At 47.9% G+C, this 19276-nt stretch overlaps 1 protein-coding gene across 9 annotated transcripts in view; it reads right to left on the bottom strand.

Moving 5' to 3' along the window:
* The window catches only part of LOC144762776 (uncharacterized), a 258546-nt gene that overhangs the window by 102394 nt on the left and 136876 nt on the right, over positions 1 to 19276 (bottom strand). For all 9 annotated transcript variants that reach the window (XR_013596134.1, XR_013596133.1, XM_078648027.1 and 6 more), the window contains one exon: positions 11333 to 11403. Coding sequence is in view for 7 of the 9 variants with exons in the window: in XM_078648027.1 (XP_078504153.1) it covers positions 11333 to 11403 (71 nt within the window). In the remaining 2 variants the exon portion in view is untranslated. The remainder of the gene's footprint in view (positions 1 to 11332; positions 11404 to 19276) is intronic.

Below are 19276 nucleotides of genomic sequence, written 5' to 3' on the forward strand. Positions count from 1 at the left end.
TTGCCTCATATGCAAGCCAGTTTAGAGATTTCAGGAGAGATGTGGTTGCTTCTTTTTGATCTGGTGAGGAGTCTTGCAGTAGAGTTAAGAGAAACTTTTAGTGGAGCCAGCTTAGATCGAGGTAGACCACAGTGGGCAGCACTTTCATAATCCAGTCTCGAAAGCACTAGAGTTTGAACAGCTGGCTTGAAGTCGTCTGACGAAAGCAAGGACTTTATTTTCCCAAGCATGCTCATTTGTAGAGTGCACCTTTGGTAACTATACTGATGTGCTTCTGCATATTCAGGTTCTTGTCAAGCTTTATGACCAGTGATTTTGGAGTTTATAACGAGTGGGAGGAAGTTAAGAGCTGTTAATTGCTTCATTTAATCTTCAATGTTGCATGACTGTTTGGGAGGGGAAATTAAGAGGAATTCCGTCTTTAGGGCATTGAGTTTGAGGTGGTTGCAGGTCAGCCATTTTTTGAGTATTAAGCAGGTTTGTGTTGAGAGATCAGATATCCTCTGGGGAGGAGATTTCCAAGAATCACCAACATACATGCGTTAGTGGATGTTCAATAAATTTAGCATTCCTGTTGGAAGTTCCATGAATAGGTTGAAGAGAGTGGGTAAGAGTGAAGACCCCTGTGGGACGCCCAGAGTGACCGGTGTGGGACTGGATAGGGACTGATTAACCTTGATCCTTCGAGTTCCTTTGTGGAGAAACAAGGCAAACCATTTTAGGATGGGTCCTGATAGCCCCATCCTGTGTTCTAGGACGTCTAGGTGGTTGTTATTTTTAACCGTATCGAAAGCAGTGGAGAGGGCTAGGAGGATTAGAAGGCGGAATTCGTTCTGACCCAGCATTTTTCGTGAATCAACAACTTTGTGAGTTAGAGCAGTCAGTTCTGTGGCCCTGATGAGTCAGATTTTTATTTTAGGTCTCGCCTACGCAGTGCGCATACGCTGCATTGGAGGAGACCTTTAAGAATCAGTTCAGTTTTTGGCCCAAAAACGTGCACCTGTTGCGTTGCTTTCAATGGCAACGCATGCACGTTTGGCGATTCCCTTGCGGGAGCGAGCTTTGAAACCATCTGTTTGTAATTAACAGATGGTTCCTGAGCGCTACCGCAAGGGAAATAGCTGCAGGCCCTCTCCTCTCTCCCCTCCCCCTGCTGCCTCCTCCACTCCTCGCCCAACTTTTACAATTTTTTTTAGACTTTCTGCACGAGATACGCACTTGTTTACTTTAGCCTTAACTTCCTTCATTTCCCCCTCATGATCACCCTTTCTTCCACCAGGTAATATCTCCCCTCCCCCCAATACTTTAGTACAGGGCTCTCGTCTATTCTAGTCGTCTCTCTCTTTTATGCTACATTTTGTTTCTGCATCTCTAGCGATGTCTACCACTGCAAGTGGCTGTCCTTGCACCCGCCCCCCCACGCTCTGCCAATGTATTTCCAAAGTGCGGCACGTTACCTGTCACTAGGCCATTAAATGACTAGTTACCCTTGGCCAAAAAATGAACTCTGTGTAAATATTTCACAATCGGAAAATAATTGTCAGGGGACAATGGACTACCCCCTCTCCCTCTTCAGTCCCTGCCTCCCCCTTGCCGTTAGAGCATGGAAGTTAAGCTGCGGTCCTTACCTGGCAGCGCCAGCAGCCCATCCTCAGAGTTCCTGGTACAGTGAGTGCAGAGCCGGCTCCCCGTTAATCACTGAACATGGATCCTGACATTTCTGCAGAGCCACTCTCGGCTATACTGTAAAAGTAGGCGCCGCCACACAGGATTAATGCACAGTGCCCAGAACCAATTTCCGCTGCTCCTCCTCAGCGATGCTGCTCACGTCGCGCCCAAGACAGCTACTCAAGCACATTAAAGGGCATTACCCGAGAAACAATATGCTAATTCGGCATCTTGAGCTGCCGCCTGCTAAACTGGGTCCAGTTGCACATCAGAGCACGCTGGCGAGGGGGACACAAGTCAATGACATAGCCTGTTTAACATCATGAAGAATGCAGCCGAAATAAGATGCGTTTTTTCTTGCTGATTCACAATGCTCGTAAAATAATATTGGATTAATAACCCGTTCAGATTTGTGGCGGTGGAAAAAGCGATGAATTCAGAACGTCTGAGCCTGATGGTATTGTAACAAGCCCGCTGTATTGTTTTGACTCAAGGTGCTGAACCGAAGGTGTTAAATGGAGCGCTCAAACATTCTCGGCAGGATGCGTGCACTCCCTGCGCAGCATTTTTATTACGAGTTTGATTATCTGCCTTTTTCCTAAGGGAAGAGGGGGTGGAGGGGAGGGCAGCCACGAACATCTCCTGTTTGTTTATTTACAATTTACCTTCCCGTATTTGCAAAAAGTGTCATGGAGAGAGGATTACTTATCCGGAATGCATTTTATTTTACATTCTAAACACAGCAGGCTGCAGGTGACAGTAACTTGACGGCATTTCAGGGTTTGCGATTGATTTTATATGTCATGCACGACAGCCCACTGCCGGAAACAAGAGCAGCTTCCTTGATTCCGGTGGTGGCTACTGACATTTTGATACTGGCTAGAAATAAATCCTTGCAGTCTGTATGTTAGACTACGCCATGTCCAGGCGCCGTTCTCTCCAATGAGAGGCAGGCAGGATGCGTTGGGGCATCTTACAACATCCATCATCTCGTTGCTCCATTAACAGTTCAGAGTTTTCATCCGTATGCACCATCGTCGAAAACAAAACAACGCGCCCACTCCATGTCTTTACACACAAGAAGTCGAGCACAATGTTTCTAAATATAGCCGATGACAAGGCAACAGTCCTTGGCCATTTCATTTGTGGGAGCTCTTCAAGACATCGCCTATTGCAAGGGGGTGCAGACATTGCAATAAGCCAGCACGAGCAGCATTCTCCTCCTGCATTGGGGCATTATGTTAAACCTCTGGGATTGAGCCCTCAGATAATGTATATTGAACCATTTTGCTAAATATTACTTTTATGAATTTGCCTTATCCATTTGTTGGTAAAATGAATCTCAAAGCTAAAACTAATAGCAAATCTGCGAAAGATACTCACACATGACTGGATTGGCATAGCCAATACGTCGCGCCTTTGGGACCTTACAAGTGTTTAGCCATGCAACAGTTGATGTTGCACCAAGAATATTGTGCTGCATAACTAAATACTTATAAGGTCCCAAAAGCGAGACCTATTGGCTATGCCACTGCTTATTTAATTGGTCAAGGAGTTAAAATTGCTCTATGTGGTTGCATAATTGGACATGGATACGTTTCTCCAGGAGATTTGCCAGAGTCGAGATGCTGTTGATTGGACGGACGATTTTGAGATCCTTGTAGTCCACCATGGCGGTTATTATGATGGGGTTACCTGCCCTGACTTTAGGCAGTTCGGTAAAGTGGCTTGAAGCAGTGAGGCTTTAACTATTTTATTCCAAAATGGGAGTAGAGACATTTTAATCTCGCAGATAACATTCAATGGAAAAGGGGGGGGGGGTTCAATGAAGTGGTTTGATGGTTTTAATGCAGTTAACGTTGTAAGAATGGCAGATTCATCAAAAGTTTAAGTGTTATCCAAGAAACGTTTTTTTGGAGTGATTTTTGGGAGACAATGGGCTCAGCCATCAGGGGAGGGTGAAGGGGCTGATAAAAGGTTGGACCGGCAGGTGCTCCATAGCAGTCTTTTTTGTTTTTTTCCAGGGGGGAGGAGGCACATTCTTCACAGTGAGGGCAGGGCCCACTTGGAGAGGGTTGGGTCGCCTATTGGTTTGCTGTTTGACCAATTCAAACAGTTTCCTAGGACGGTTCCTGGCATCATCAAGCTGTTTTTTAAAGACATTTGCTTTTGAGCTTCTGATGCGCTTGTTGTACATGTTTCTCCGTGATCTCAAGTACTTGAGGTGTTCGAGGGAAGGTGAGAATCTCCTTAAGAGTTCAGCTTGTTATTACATATGTCTTCATTTACACTACCGTTGTACCATGGTTTGGGGTCTTTGGAAGACAGTATTTTCTAGCTGTAAGGGATCCAGCGAGTTTATAAAATTCTTCATGGAATTACTGTAGTGATCTGCAAAGTCTTGGACATCCAACAAGTCCGCTGGAGGAAGCAGGATGTGACTACTGAGGGATATCAGTTCATTCAGGTTTATTATTCGCAGATTTCTTTTCCAAGTTCTGGGTTTCTTTGGTTAAGCCTCTTTATTTCTAACCGATCCCATAATGAGGAAGGAGATGCAGTGGAGGTCAGTCCAGTCACATGAGACGATATATTAGAGTTGAATGGAGTTGACCTTAGCAATGATTAGATCCAAAGTTGCACCTAAAATGTGGGTGGGACTGTCTATTTGGGATAGTTTGAGATCAGTTAGGAAGGTTTTAAGGCTTTTAACAGCTTTGTCATTTGGGTCATTCCAATGGATATATGTCTCTTACAGATATATATCGTTACCAAAGGTAAGTAACTTGTCCATCTGAAAGAGACTATTAGTTATAGATTCCATCCCTTAGAATAGAAACCCCAGCAATACCAACCCCGGAGGTGGGTCTGCGAACCAAGTTCGCACCAGAAAGTCCTGGAGAACCGAACAGCTGAAGAAGCCATTTTTCCTGACTTGCCTATTCATGCAGGAGTGCTTAGTTAATGTGTTCAGTGATGCCCACGTGGCTGCCTAGCAGATGTCAATGAGGGGCACTCCATGTCCCAAAGCGGTAGTGGCTGCCGTCGCCTTGATGGAAAGGATCCTTTTTCACCAAGGAATAACAAATTTTGATGCAAAGAACGACCCATCAGGAGATAGTTTGTTTTTGTACTGCCCGACCTTTCTTCGCACCAGCATTGCCCAAGAAGAGTTGATCGTCCACCCGGAATGGTCGTGTACGATCAAGATAAAACGAGAACTCGTTTTGGATCCAGACAGTGGAATCTCTCTTCCTCCTTGGACGGATGCCGGGGCGGAAAGAAGGTGGGCAAAGTGATGGTCTGACCTATGTGGAAAGAGACTTTGGGAAGGAATGAAAGCAGAGTGTGGAGTACAACCATGTCCGGATGGACAGCAAGGAAAGGAGGCTTAAATGAAAGATCTTGGAGCTCATCCACCTTGCGAGCAGAGGTGAGGGAAACCAGAAAGGCAGTTTTAAGAGTTAAGAACCTGAGAGGGCAATTATGTAGAGGCTCGAATGGAGCGCACATAAGATAGGCTAAGACCAGATTCAAGTCCCACTGGGGCATCACGAAAGGAACAGGGGGAAAGAGGTGAGCGATGCCCTTAAGAAAACGATTTATAATAGGGGACTTGAAAAGCGAAGGATATCGTTTAAGAGTGCCCAGAAGAGAGCCCATCGGGCCAAAGAAAGAAGGAAGGAAGAGGAGAACCTCAGAAAGGGGATCTACAGCCTTTGCTGAACACCATGCCACAAATTTGTTCCACCTACAGGCGTATACCATTTTAGTGGAGGGATGCCTGGATTACGTTACAGACTTTGGGAGGAAGGTCGAAGGCTGTCAACTGTCGCAGCTCAATCTCCACATAAGGAGGTGGAGGCTGGACAGGTTCGGGTGGAGGACCGTCCCCTGCTGCTGCGACAGAAGATCCACCCGAAGAGTGGAGGCACTCTGATCGGAGGATCAATGGCTGTGTGTAAGAGCTCAGGATACCAGACTCTGTGCCCAGTCTTGCGCCACAAAATGACTTGGGCCCGGTCGCGCTTGATCTTTTTCAGCACTCTGGGTAGAAGTGGTATAGGTGGAAAAGCGTACAGAAGACTGCAGCTCCACTCGTGCCAAAAAGAGTCACTGAGCGAGCGCCGCCTTGGAAATTCCAACGTGCAGAACTGCGGACATTGCACGTTCCCTTCGGTGGCGAATAGATCTAACCAAGGCTCTCCCTGCTGATAAAAGAGACCTTTCACCACCTCCGAGTGAATACGACATTCGTGATCCATCATGAATCTGCGGCTGAGTTTGTCTGCCCTGGCGTTCAGAGAACCTGCCAGGTGTTGAACCACCAGGGACATGCCCTGATGTTCCAGCCATGTCCAGAGGCAGAGAGCTTCTAGACATAGGGTCCACGTCTCCACCCTGCCCTGTTTGTTCAGTACCACATGGCAGTGGTGTTGTCTGTGAACACCTGCACTACTCTTCCTCAGACAGAAGGAAGGAATTCCTTTAGCGCGAGAAAGATCGCCCGTGGCTTCATAAGGTTTATAGGGAGCTGGGACTCTGCCGGAGAATAGAGGCCTCTGATCTCCGCCTCTCCCATGTGGCCGCACCATCCCAGAAGTGATGCATCCGTCACCACTGTGAACTCTGGTTGGGGAAGGGAGAGTGATCTGCCGGAGACCCAATCCTGGTTCGACAGCCACCACTGCAGTTGGTGTGCAGTGCCCTCCGAGATCTGGACGCAATCGTTAAGATTGCACTGATGCTGCGCCCACTGTAATTTCAGGTCCCACTGCAGAGCCTGTATATGCCATCTGACATGATCCACTAGCAGGATGCAGGAGGCCATAAGGCCCAGCAGCCTCAGGGTCAATCCACTGAAACTCAGGACAATGCCTGAAACATCAGTATCATAGCCCGAATATCCAGACTCGCTACTCGGGAGGATATGCCCGAAACTGTGCTGTGTCCAGAACCGCTCCGATGAAAAGGAGATTCTGAGAGGGAGTCAGTTGTGACTTTGGCACATTGACAGTGAACCCCAGGGAACGCAGGAGGTCCACCGTAGTCTGAAAGTGGGAGACAACCTCGGGTGAGCCTGCCTTCAACAGCCAGTTCTCCAGATAGGGAAAAGACTGGAAACTCTGATCTGCACAGATGAGCTGCGACCACCTCCACCACTTTCGTAAACACTCGAGGAGTGCTTGAAATTCTAAAGGGTAGCACGGTGAATTGAAAATGCTCATTGCCTACCGTGAACCATAGGTAACGTCGGTGGGCAGGCAGGATGGGGATGTGAAAATAGGCATCCTGCAAGTCCAACGCTGCCATCCAGTCTCCATGGCCGAGGGCAGACAGGACCTGAGCCAGTGTCACCATCTTGAACTTCTCCTTCCGGAGGAAGCGGTTGAAGTCCCTATAGTCCAAGATAGGACACAAGCCTTTGTCCTCCTTGGGAACCACGAAGTAGTGGGAGTAGCAGCCACAACCTACTTCTGGCAGAGGGACTCGTTTGATGGCTCCCTTGGCCAAGAGAACCGTGACTTTCTGACGAAAAAGGGCCAAGTGATCCTCCGACATGGGTCGAAATACTAGTGGCATGGATTGGGGGCGGGGGGGAATTCTCGAAGGGGAGGGAGTGACCACTTCGGACTATTTGCATAAACCACCTGTCCGATGTGATGGTGGACCAGTGGGGGAGGTGAAGGCGAATCCTGCCATCCACTGGTCTTTGGTGGCCCTGAAGGGTCAGACTAGAAAGGTTTGGAGGCTGTGGCATAGGTAGCGGTGTTAGACTGGCCCCGCCCTCTGCCCATTGACCCACGTCGCTTGGTCCCACGTCCCCGGCCAAGCAGAGACTGGTTAGTTAGCGCCGTCCTGTGGCTCTGGTTGGAACATGGTGGGGCACCCCTTCCGTAGCCACGAAAGGGCAGACTGCAAGAGACAAGAGGACACTGTGAGGCCTAAGGACCTGGCCGTAGCTTCAAACAGGCGACGGCCATCGAAGGGCATGTCCAAAAGAATAGATTGGACATCCCCCAAAAAGCCAGATGTTCACAGCCAGGCGTAGCATCTGAGTGCTACGGACGGTGAAACTGTCCTGCCTAGTGAGTCGGCGGTGTCCAGTCCACACCTGCTGGTGAAATTTGCTGTATCTCGACACTCTGCAACGGCACGGGCGAGGACAGCCCGTGACTCCTCCAGGCATTGTGGCAGCACTTGTACAACCATGTCCCACACAGAATGTTGGTTCAGCACAAGAGACATGCGGTGTTCAACGACTGCAGTCCTAAGCTGGCGGAAGAAAACATTTTCTTACCAAGATGGTCCAGCTTCTTGGATTCCCTATCTTGTAGAGCTGTAGGGAACATGCTACCCTTTGAAGACGTGTCTTGAACCACCAAGCTCTCCGGGGTAGGGTGTTGAGAGAGGAAAAGTGGGTCGCCTGAAGCCGGGCTGTGATGTTGGGCAATGTTCCTGTCCAGGGGAGCCTGTTTGTGGGGCTTGGACCAGGAGCCCAAAAGGACATCAGTGTGGGCTTTGTTAAATGGCAGCAAGGGATACGAAGAGGATGCTGCTGGCTGAAGCACCTCAGTCAGGAGGTTAGTCCTGCCTGCCACAGTAGGAAGCTCAAAGCCCAAGGCCTCAGCCGCCCCAAGCAACACCAGTGCGTATGACGCTCCCTCCTCCGGAGCCACGGTAGAGGAGAAAGCATGCCAAGGTCTGGGTAGGTATCCAGACAACTGGCATCACCCATTTCCTCTCTCCAGTCACACTCCTCAAGTTGGTTTGTTAGAGGGTCACCAGATCCCTCCCAGTCCTAATCATCCTCTGGCCACCAGTTAGGGCAAAAGGGAACGTCAGGGAAGAACGTGGGCATAAAGTTACTCACTGGCTCCGGTACCAGCGTCGATCTGGCTTGGCGTTCGACTAGGGAGGGAGGCTAGGCTAGACGCCGGGTGGGGACACAACCGCGTTTTCGGAGTCGTTGACTGTCGAATCGACGTCAGGGAAGGACCAGTGAGGTTGACCGGTGCCGATCCGGATCCAGGCCTGGATCCATGGAGGACCTGCAGCGTCGGGGCCGGAGCCGCTGGCTTCAAAGGCCTAGGCCCCCAACAGAGTCCATGGGGCCCAAAGGTACGCCAGAGGAGTCAGGCTTCCCAAAGATGGCATTGATCGCTTAGTAAAACTGACGAAGCTGGGCAGGGGTCGCTCTGGCTCCCTGAAAAGGGAGGGAAGCACGGAGTCGACCCTGCAGGATCTTCTGGCGGAGCTGAAGAGCGACTTCAATGACGAATGGTGGTGGTTCCGTGAACGGTCCCGCAATCTTCCTCTTGACAGGGACTTTGAACGGTGTGGAGCAGACTGCCGAGCCTCCAAAAGCTTTCAGGACTGCTCCCGCAAAGACTTTGGGACCACGGCCCGGCAGTCGGAGCACAACTTTGGGTCATGGTGGCGCTTCAGGCACCAGAGGCACACGAGGTGCGGATCGTTAACAGACATCAACTTGTGACAGAAGTCACAACACTGGAAGCCTGGACGATGGGACATCCCTCGCGGACAAGGAGTCGATAGAAGACTCGAAAAGAGGTCAACAAAAGTCAAAAAGGTTTTGGCAAAGTGACAAAAAGGGGCAAGCTTCTCTCCGGATCTGCTCTGGTTGATACGGAAAAAGAGAACGGACGTCAGCGCGCAGGGGCAGCGTTTAAGTAGATATCGAGATGTCATCCTGGCGACAACGATGAGGACGACGGACGTGGAGTCAACCGACGCCACCTACCAGGGTGCATGGGTACTGCTTAGAAAAAGTTTCTCTGGATCCAGTCTGACAACTGGGGGTAATTCTAAGGTAAGGAATCTATAACTGATTGTCTCTTTCAAATATTGAGATTAGTGGGATCCCACTGGTTGAATGGTGAGATGGCAGTCTCGTTTATTAGGTTTGGGGAAAACTTTCACTATTTTTCCCAGGAGACCTGTTGGGCCACCCACTTTTCTACTATGCATCACTGCAGAGCTAATTTAGTATGGTAGCCTTAATTTGTTCCAAGTCTTGAGTAATTTCTCCTAGTCTGGAATCTAAAGAGGTGTAGGAGTAAGAGAGTGTGGATTGGGTTGAGGGGTTAGCTGGGGAGGGGGGTGATCAGGGCTCTGTTGATCAAGTGTTGTTGGATTGGGAAAACATGTGGGGGGGATGGGCTGTAGATGGAGTTAAGCTTGAGGAAAGTAGGGAGCTTAAGAGTAGGCTTGATAGGGGCCCTAGGGACTTGTGTCGTGGTGCTCATCGGGTTTTGGAACTCATATTTCCATAGTGTCATTTTCGGGCCCAACGAGAGCACCATAGGCAAGCTATTAGTATCCAAAAGGGTGTGGATGGATGAGGATTATAGGATTGGGGCAATGGTGTTACTACTGTTACTGTGCATCTCTGTGCCCGCTACTCTGGAAGTAGAGAGAGCCCAACCTTTTTGGGGAATTCCTGGAGGAGGCTTCCAACACTCCTGATGAAGGTGGAGGGTTAGAGTTGGATGTGCTACTCGTTGAGGAGGAGCAAGAGGGGGAACTGGGTGAAGTGTGCATGCGGCGAGGATAGATGAGGACATTCCATCTTGTTCCTGTGTGTTGTCTGCAGAGCCAGTATTATTTTGTAAGAGTGTTGATTCATTAAAAGTCACACAGTTTATAATTATGGAGAAAATGTCATTGCATATTTCCAAGTTGCGATCGGAGGATTGAATGAGGATAACCCCATTATTATACAGTAATATGGTTGCCTCTACTCTACAAAAGGGGAGGGGGAGCTAGCAAGAGTTTAAGGCCATGCAGAATTTATTTGGATGTAGTGATCTGGAGCATTGAACGTGGTCTTTCTCCATTGTGCTCTTCCTTTCGTATGGAAGATATGGTCACTTAATACTACTCATTTTTAGGCAGGGATCGAAGATTAGAGTTTCGGGGTCTGTGTTTTAGGTTCCTAGATGCGTTTTTGTAAGAATAGGAGGGACTTGATTATGTAGGAATTCTGTCTGACAGTCCCCAGTTTGGTGTCTAGGGTTCTTATAGAATTCGGATCAATGTTTGCGCTAACTATTAAAAATCAGAAATAAATGGGATAAATGGAAATGGAGGAGCAGGGCTCCCAAACCATTGGAGGGGGTGGGGGGGGGGGGGACTTGGAGGGAGAGACCATTAGGATGCGTAAAGCTCAATGAGGCAGAGAGGGAAGGAAGAGGGGGGGAGTTAGGATTGATTAGGGGACGAAGGAATGAGATGAGATGCTACCAATGGAGGTGAAATCAGTAGAGCTCCCTTCAATGAAAGCCGCATCCTTGGTAGCCTCAGGACATGGGGTCTCAAAGAGGAGAGACCTCTTTCTATTTCTGGTTTCAGGCAGGGCCAAGGGTCTCAGAAGGGAGTCCGATTTCTATTACGGATTTCCTGTTGATCGGAGTACTCTGTCCCTTTTACTTACCAGACATCTTCATTATGGGAAAGGAAGGGGGGGGGGGGGGGGAGTAGGTGGACTACCTTCTAGTGCATGTAGACAAGCAGACACATGATTTTTTCCACTTCTTACAGGTACACCATAAAGGCAAATGGTAAACAAGCAAGGGTAACCTCCATCTTGTGAGAGGAAAGGGAAATGGTGGGAGACAATTTTGACAAGACTCAGGCTTACCATTTCCAGAGCGGCAACTCCATTTCGCAGATCGAGCAGGCAAACAAACTTTTCACATGGAGTTCTGGAAGCTACAAAGAAAAAATTAGAAGGATAAATGTATATGTCTTCTGAGGAAAGCACAAGCATTTTATCAGCAACACAAGCTATATTGAAATACAGGATGTATGCATGCTCTACCATATATTCTTAGAAAAACAAAGTGCATTTTATTGATCAAAACAGAAATTCACCACAACAACAGACGCAAACTAGTAACACACCACAAGTACGTATTCAGAGAAGAAAACATTCAGGTGAGCCTTTGATGACAGCTCATACGTAGTATGAGGCCTACCAGCCATCATATTCCTTTGAATAATTTGGAGAGGAACGCAGGAATACAGCAGGTTTACTCATTATGACCCCATTCACAAAGAATGTGGAAAAGCATTCCAGCTTTCCTCCTAGAAACTGCTGCTTTCTAAAAGTGCAGGGCACTCACAAATTCTAAGTACACCCAGCAGTCTACACAAGTCATAGACAGAGAGCTCCTCTACACTGAGTTTGGTGGACTGTCCACAGTGCAGGCAAGCTGTAATATTAAGTATGATAGAAATGTACGTTTGGGCATGTAATATTTATCTGTTTTTCCTCTTTTGCCAAAAATAGGTGTATATAACTAAAACCAAGTTTATTGTTTTTGACAACAAATTCATACATATCATTTCCAGCTGTTGCTGATCGCCAGCAAGAAAAGCATAACACCGATCTCAGCTCAAAAGGATTCCACCCTTTACTCCAGATCTTTGCATGCCTTTTGTGGCTAACCCTAGCTTCATAAACAAGTTTTTTCCTGTTGGACACACAAGTCCACCCCATGGCACCATTAAGTTATCAAGGGCAGGCTGGGAGACTTCCATTTGCATGCTGTGTATCTTTTGGCTACCATGGCGGCGTACTCCCATCCCCTAAAAGATACCTAGGAGGAGTGACTTCTGCTATAGTTCCACCTCCCATCCCAGTACTTCTGAAAGCTCCTCTGTTACCTCATTCCAGTAGTTCACAATGATAGGGCATGTTCAGACCATATGTTAGAAATCTGCAGGGTGCATATGGACACCTGAAACATGTCAGACTTGGTAGGAGACGTGCTTTGTGAAGATGGCTGTGAGTGAAGTAGACACCGTAAAGGTAATATATGTCTGCACCAGCCGCAATCTACAGGAAATCCTGCTAGTACGTAAGGCCATCATGGCATCATGCCAATCATCGTCCTTCAGTTATCCCACCCACTTCTCTCATCACATCCGCAGCTGTGATAGCCTGTCGGTGTGTTATTGACCAATGTGCAGTAGATCTGGGTAATACCCCCTTTTGATAGTGCAGCCATCGAGAGCTTGGACTCGGAAGAGACTGAATAGGTGGAAGTGCCACGCCTGGGGAAATGTGTACCGTCAGTTTGTGTCGCAATTGAAGGTATTTGGGAAATTGCATACGTGATATGTTATAGGTTGATTGAAGTCCCTAGAAGGAACATACTCGGGTGCCAGACCAAATATCCCCCAGCAGGGAAACGTTTATGGCGTCCCAGTGATTAAACCTTCATGGACAGCTGTGTCGAGCAAACACCTCCCCCCTCCACAAAGGGGTCTGCTGAGTAAGCTTAAAGTCCCAATCTGTGTGTTTTGCGCACTAGTTGAGGAAGATGAGTCAGGTCACGTCTGGTAGGCTTGTAGGGATGCAGGATCCATAGAGCATTCCCATCACAGCATCAAACCCCATCGAGGTCAGTTCTACCCTATACGCCAGTTCGGACCAACCCTGTTAAGTCAACCATTTATAAGTCATAGAGGTTCAGATCAGTCATGCAAAACAGTCATCATATGGCGACTGCGGACAGCTCATTAGGGCCAATCTGGTCTGGACCTGAACCAGAGAAAGGATGTCGCCAAGGGGTCCATCTCCTTGAACCATTGCTGGGGTATTAACTGTGGACATGTTTTAGGGGGGCGCTAGAGGGCGCACTGCGGGATGGCTGGCTAACTCGGCAGCTCCGCCGGACGGCTTATGCATAACTGCACTTAACGTAAATACAGCTAAAGATACCAATGCCAAAATAGAAAATTCGATCGGCGGAGGGAAAGCGGCACGAACTGGTGTAGATTTCTAACCCGACCTCAAAGCAGAATGGGAGAAATCTGACCTAGAAGGATCGCCGATGACCGTGATCGGAGCAGGCAAGATGGCGGCTACCTGGGATCTAACGGTGTAACCGGCATCCAGAACCCCCGAGTGCACGCATGCAAGGACACACCGTTGACTGACAGCCGACTCGCACGACAATGCAGAGACATATGTGCACAACACACGCCATGAGGTGCGGAGCGAACAACAACGTCCCAAGTACTTTCGTATGCGCTGACTTGTAATGGCGGCTCCCGATCGGATTGTCTGTCCCCGACCCGACTCTGCGTGAACACCTCGACAGCGGAGAAACGGGCGTTGAATGACTAGGGTAAGAGGGGCTACAATTGCTGATGTGGGTGTAACGGCGGCAGCGCTAACGAAGAACGGATACGGCCAAAAGTAATTGCATACAAATAAAGGCGCGAAAAACGCTCGGAAAGATGGCGGCGCCCAGACCTGCATAATTGTTTACCGGCGCCGTGTCTGTAACTAAAGATCACACCGCATTGGAGGCATAACAGCGCACCTAAGATCTGTCTGCTATCTGTGACTGTAGTGTTGCATACGGTCAATTTGCCCCGGTTGCTCGCCACTTGTCTGGTGTGCGCTACGAAACGGCACTGATTGTGCGTGGGAACCGGAATGGTCGCGTGAACATTAACTAGCTACGCTACAGGAAACTTCGCAAAGGGTTACTACTGCCTGTGGCTATATCGCACCAGGCTCAGAGAATTGCTATAAAGCTCTTACCATCTTTGTTGTTCAGTCAGCCCAGTATCGAAGCACACAACGTGTGTGATGAGCTTACGTGGGAACATGGCGGCAATGATTGCTTGGCGCAGGAAAATCATCAGTAACGCTACAACTCAAGTTAAGCGCACTCCACAACTGCAGTAACGACGTGGAATGTAAATAGCGTGATAATCTGTAGCTATAGGTGTTACCACTAGCGCACACGGCACTGTTGGGGCTCCAGACGTGCACGATCAACGTTCAGTGGCAGACATTTTGAAATACATATGCCGTTAACGTGTCGAGGGGAAGACGCAGCACATATAGATGCCAACACCTATCGACTGCACATCCTGGTCATTGCAGAAGCATATGTTGAGGTAGAACTTCGCGCAATAAGCACCCAATCCCCATCATCACATGACCAGCTTATAAGTGGCATAAATTACCGGTCAAAATTGCACCACGTCGTCAAGTCCTGCACTAAGCGGGACGACCGTAATTACAGACTCCACAGACCCTGTGGATATCACAACGCCAGTCACTGCTCTACATTTCGCTGCAACCCGGTGAGGCACAAGCTCTATACCGTGACTGGAGTTCAGAAGTCCCCACAAGCACCACCGAAACAACAAATAGCGTGGTAGTGAACCATCAAAATGGGGAAACCTGACAAGCAGAAACCCAAACTTTACTTTGAACAACGACGGCCAACCAGAGGGGTGCATTCAGATACTTAAGCAGAAACAGAAAACTCACCACCCAAGGGCATGGAGGCTATGCTAAAGGCAATACAGAGTAGCCTACAAGATATGCACGGCAAGCTGGACCATTTAACAACCCGCATGGACACCATGGCAGCAAAGGTAGATCGACATGGTGAACGACTAGATGAAGCAGAGACCCGAATTTCTGCGGTTGAAGATGAATCGAATGCAAGCACCTCTAAGTGCACGGGTTTCGAGAAGATACTAGAGGTGATACGATCAAAGTCTGAAGATTTGGAAGCGAGATCGCGCCGCAACAACGTGCGCATAGCAGGCGTGCCGGAATCGACGAACATAGGCAACATGGAGACGTATGTGGAGGAAATGTGCCTCACTCTGTTTGGCAAAGAAAAACTGTCCCACGTATTCATTGTGGAAAGGGCACATAGAACATTGGCGCCAAAGCCGCCACCAGGTACACCACCAAGACCAATAGTGGCTCGCATATTGAACTACCGGGACAGAGACGCAATATTGCGGATGGCACGGGAGCAGAAAGATCTTCAATTCCAAAACAACAAACTCGAATTCTATCCAGACTACACGCAAGCAGTACAACAAGCTCGGAGAGAATTCAACGGAGCCAAGACGAAACTACGAGAACTACAAGTGCAATACGCAATGCTCTACCCGGCAAGACTGAAAGTGTCCTGGTAAAGGTAAATCCACACTGCTCACCACTCCTAAAGCGGCGAACGACTTCATAAAGAAAATTATTAACCATCGAAGAGACGGCCAGCGACAACAACAGGCCCAGGATGACGACTGAAGGCAGATAGTGTGGCTGTACTACCTCTGGTATCCTTTGCGGTAAGAGAAGACTGACTAGAAAGCATCGACGACCCTTCCCAAATTTGCTGGAAAGGTACGGACGAAATACCTGTGGGTAAGTTTTTGGCTGTACTTAAATACTGTCTATCAGGAAATAAGACAACCCTACTATTGCGACACATGGGGTGTTTGAACTAGTTAATATACGAGCCATAGTATGGACAAAACGCGTATTAAGATATAACCGCTTCATCAGAACTTTTGCGCTGTGGGGAAATGCTGTCCAGGTGCTTTATCAAAAACAACTGTTGTACCATGAGATGCACACTGAATTTGTCAAGGACAATGGGACTCACCTGCCTCACTGTACACCAATAAGACTTAATGCTCTCTGTTTGACAACGGGGAGGGTGGGTTTAACACTGATTTAATGTGGTAGACATCGCCCAGACATTGCAGGATGTGTTGTAATATGTGCCCATACGCCTGTTCATGCTAGCGGCACCTTGTCCTGTTTTTATAGTCATGTCACAGTGTAATGGAATCTACCAATTTATGTTTTCCAGAGAACATACTCATGTTGAACTCATGAAATGAGGCTACGTTAAGGTTACTATGTTTATCACGTAGGGTAATTTTAATACACTACACCGTACTGTTATTTCAGTATAATTATCTGCACAGGCAGGTGGCTAAGGTATCGGGACAAAGGGTATGAACACAGCCACAGCTGGGAGGCAGAAAAAGGCACTTTGTCCTACGACACAATTAGACTTCATGTGTTATGCTAATGATACATACCGGTGAATTCTGCTCAACAGTGATTTTAGTAGCTGTATAAGATAATATGTCCGTCCACATCCGCTAGCTCGGATGGAGATGTGTAGTCCTGGCGGACCCCGAATGGGTGTTCCCCGACACAGTTTCAATGCATTTGGGATGTTCATTGAGGGTATGGCATCTGCAGGATTGGGCTGCTGTTGTGGGGTTGGGGGGGCAAGGGGGGATTGTTACTGTTATTTATAGATCAGACTACTTGAGATGCATTGCCTACATCCAACCGAAACACGACTGTTATTATGTACACAAAAACCTACTGCGAGGTTCCTGTAATGCCCCATGGACTCTTCCCTGTCTGGATAGGGGGAAGGATGTAACTGCCTGTGGCGACTTCCATGGCCAGACCTGAACTGCCAAATCCAGCGTTAACTTTCCTATCATGGAATATTAGGGGTTACACAAACCCCAAAAAAATTTGTCACATATTTGCATGTTTAGATAGATGGCGAATCGATGTTGTCATGTTTCAAGAAACGCATGAGGCTCCGCATTTGCATGCACAGGTGGGAAGACGGTGGGCTGAATCAATGCATTGTTCCAGATACTCATCCTAATATAGAGGAGTCTCTATATTGATTAAAAAAGGCACAAATTTCAAAATAGACACGACAACACTGGATGCTAATGGACGGTATGTAATAGTGAAAGGCGGACTGCGAGGTAGGCAAATAACACTGGTAAACACATACGGACCGAACACAGATGCACCGGAGTTCTTCCAGGAAATCTGGCAACACCTAAATGTGGGTACTGATCAAATAATACTGTGGGGTGGCGACTTTAATATTGCACTACATGACAAACTAGACAGATCGGGAAACACAACAGAACATCACACACGTGCCAGAACCCAATTATTGGACATCATGTACGATCTATCCATGAAAGACATCTGGAGAGAACGCTACCCAGGGGTTAGTGAAGCGACACACACACATCAGTGACGCATGGTAGCTGGTCGAGAATAGACTACTGGTTAGGATCAGATGACATTACTATGGACACACACATGCCCAAAACTCTATCAGACCACAACCCAGTAAAAATATCATTGAACATCCCGGATTACATACCTCCACCATACAGTTGGCGATTTAATACCAGTGAGCTTACCGACCCCCTATATGTCGACACCATCGGAAAAGCGATTAAGGAATACTTCCAAATAAATGGTGAAACCACAGAAGACACTGGCCTCTTATGGGAAGCGTTCAAGGCAACAATACGTGGGGTATGTATAGGCACAACAGCTGGGATCTTAAAAGACATCAGGACACAACTATCACGTTGCGAATCCTCCCTCCGTGCATTAGAACGTCAATATGAATTGACGCCAACTCCCTCCATACTGAGCGACATTAGAAACGCACTAACTGAACATCAAAACTATGCAGCAGAGGAACTCAAATATTTAAGTAAGAGACATGTAGCTAGGACATACGGTGAGGGTGGTCGACCTGGCTGAGCACTAGCATCTAAAATATGCACTGGACACAAACAACACATAATCACACAGACTGTTGGGGCAGACGGAGTAACACACACTGATCAGACAGAAATTTTACAAAGCTTCGTGCACACCTACCAGGATTTCTACACATCACACAACAAGAAACACTAAAATATCTGGATGATATTGCTATTGCTTGGCTGTCTGACAATCAACGGCAATACTTGGCCCAGCCATTAACTGTAGAGGAAGTAACAGAAGCAATACAATCCCTGCCAAACGGAAAGGCGCCAGGACCTGATGGATTCACGTGTGAATTCTACAAAACATTCAGCGATTCACTGGCACCGCGTTTAGTAGACCTGTTTGGAGAAGCGCTCGAGGCTCAGATTCTTCCGGCCACACTGCGCGAAGCAATGATAATAGCATTACTAAAACCGGGCAAAGATCCTGCCACTTGTAACTCCTATCGCCCCTTATCTCTGATAAATGTAGATTCAAAAATACTAGCTAAAATCCTTGCCACACGTTTGCAACCGCTTATGCCTACACTAGTCCTCCCAGACCAATCGGGATTTATCCCCTCTAGAAACACCACACAACACGAGAACGCTATTTGCCACAGCACATTATCTTACACCGACCACAAAAGCAGCAGCGATTATGTCGGACGCTGCGAAAGCTTTAGATTCCATTGAATGGTCCTATTTAATAACGATTCTTCACAGAATGGGCTTTCCTCGCATATTTATTCAATGGGAACAGTTACTCTACACCAGGCCCTCAGCTAGGATTAAAATCAACGGTTATGTGTCAGAGCCCATCAACATAGAGAGAGGGACGCGGCAGGGCTGTTCTCTGTCCCCTCTGCTGTTCGCACTGGCACTGGAACCCCTGGCCTGCATAGTGAGACAGAAACATCACCACTTGGCAATTCAATTTCTAAGCCGACCTTTGCACATCTCATTACATGCAGATGACATGCTGCTATACGTCAGAGACCCGGCTACTAACCTAGACCCACTCTTACGAGTGTACATCAAATTTGGGGATATTCGGGGCTACAAATCAATTGGGACAAGTCATCTATATTTCCATTGACAGACTCTACACGACAACACACGACTGAATACCCGCTAGAATGGCAGACTGACCCGATCAGATATCTGGGCATATGGTTTCACCGTGACCCTGAGGTGATTATCAGAACCAACT

Source organism: Lissotriton helveticus, chromosome 6, assembly GCF_964261635.1.
Source record: "Lissotriton helveticus chromosome 6, aLisHel1.1, whole genome shotgun sequence".
Taxonomy (NCBI): domain Eukaryota; kingdom Metazoa; phylum Chordata; class Amphibia; order Caudata; family Salamandridae; genus Lissotriton; species Lissotriton helveticus.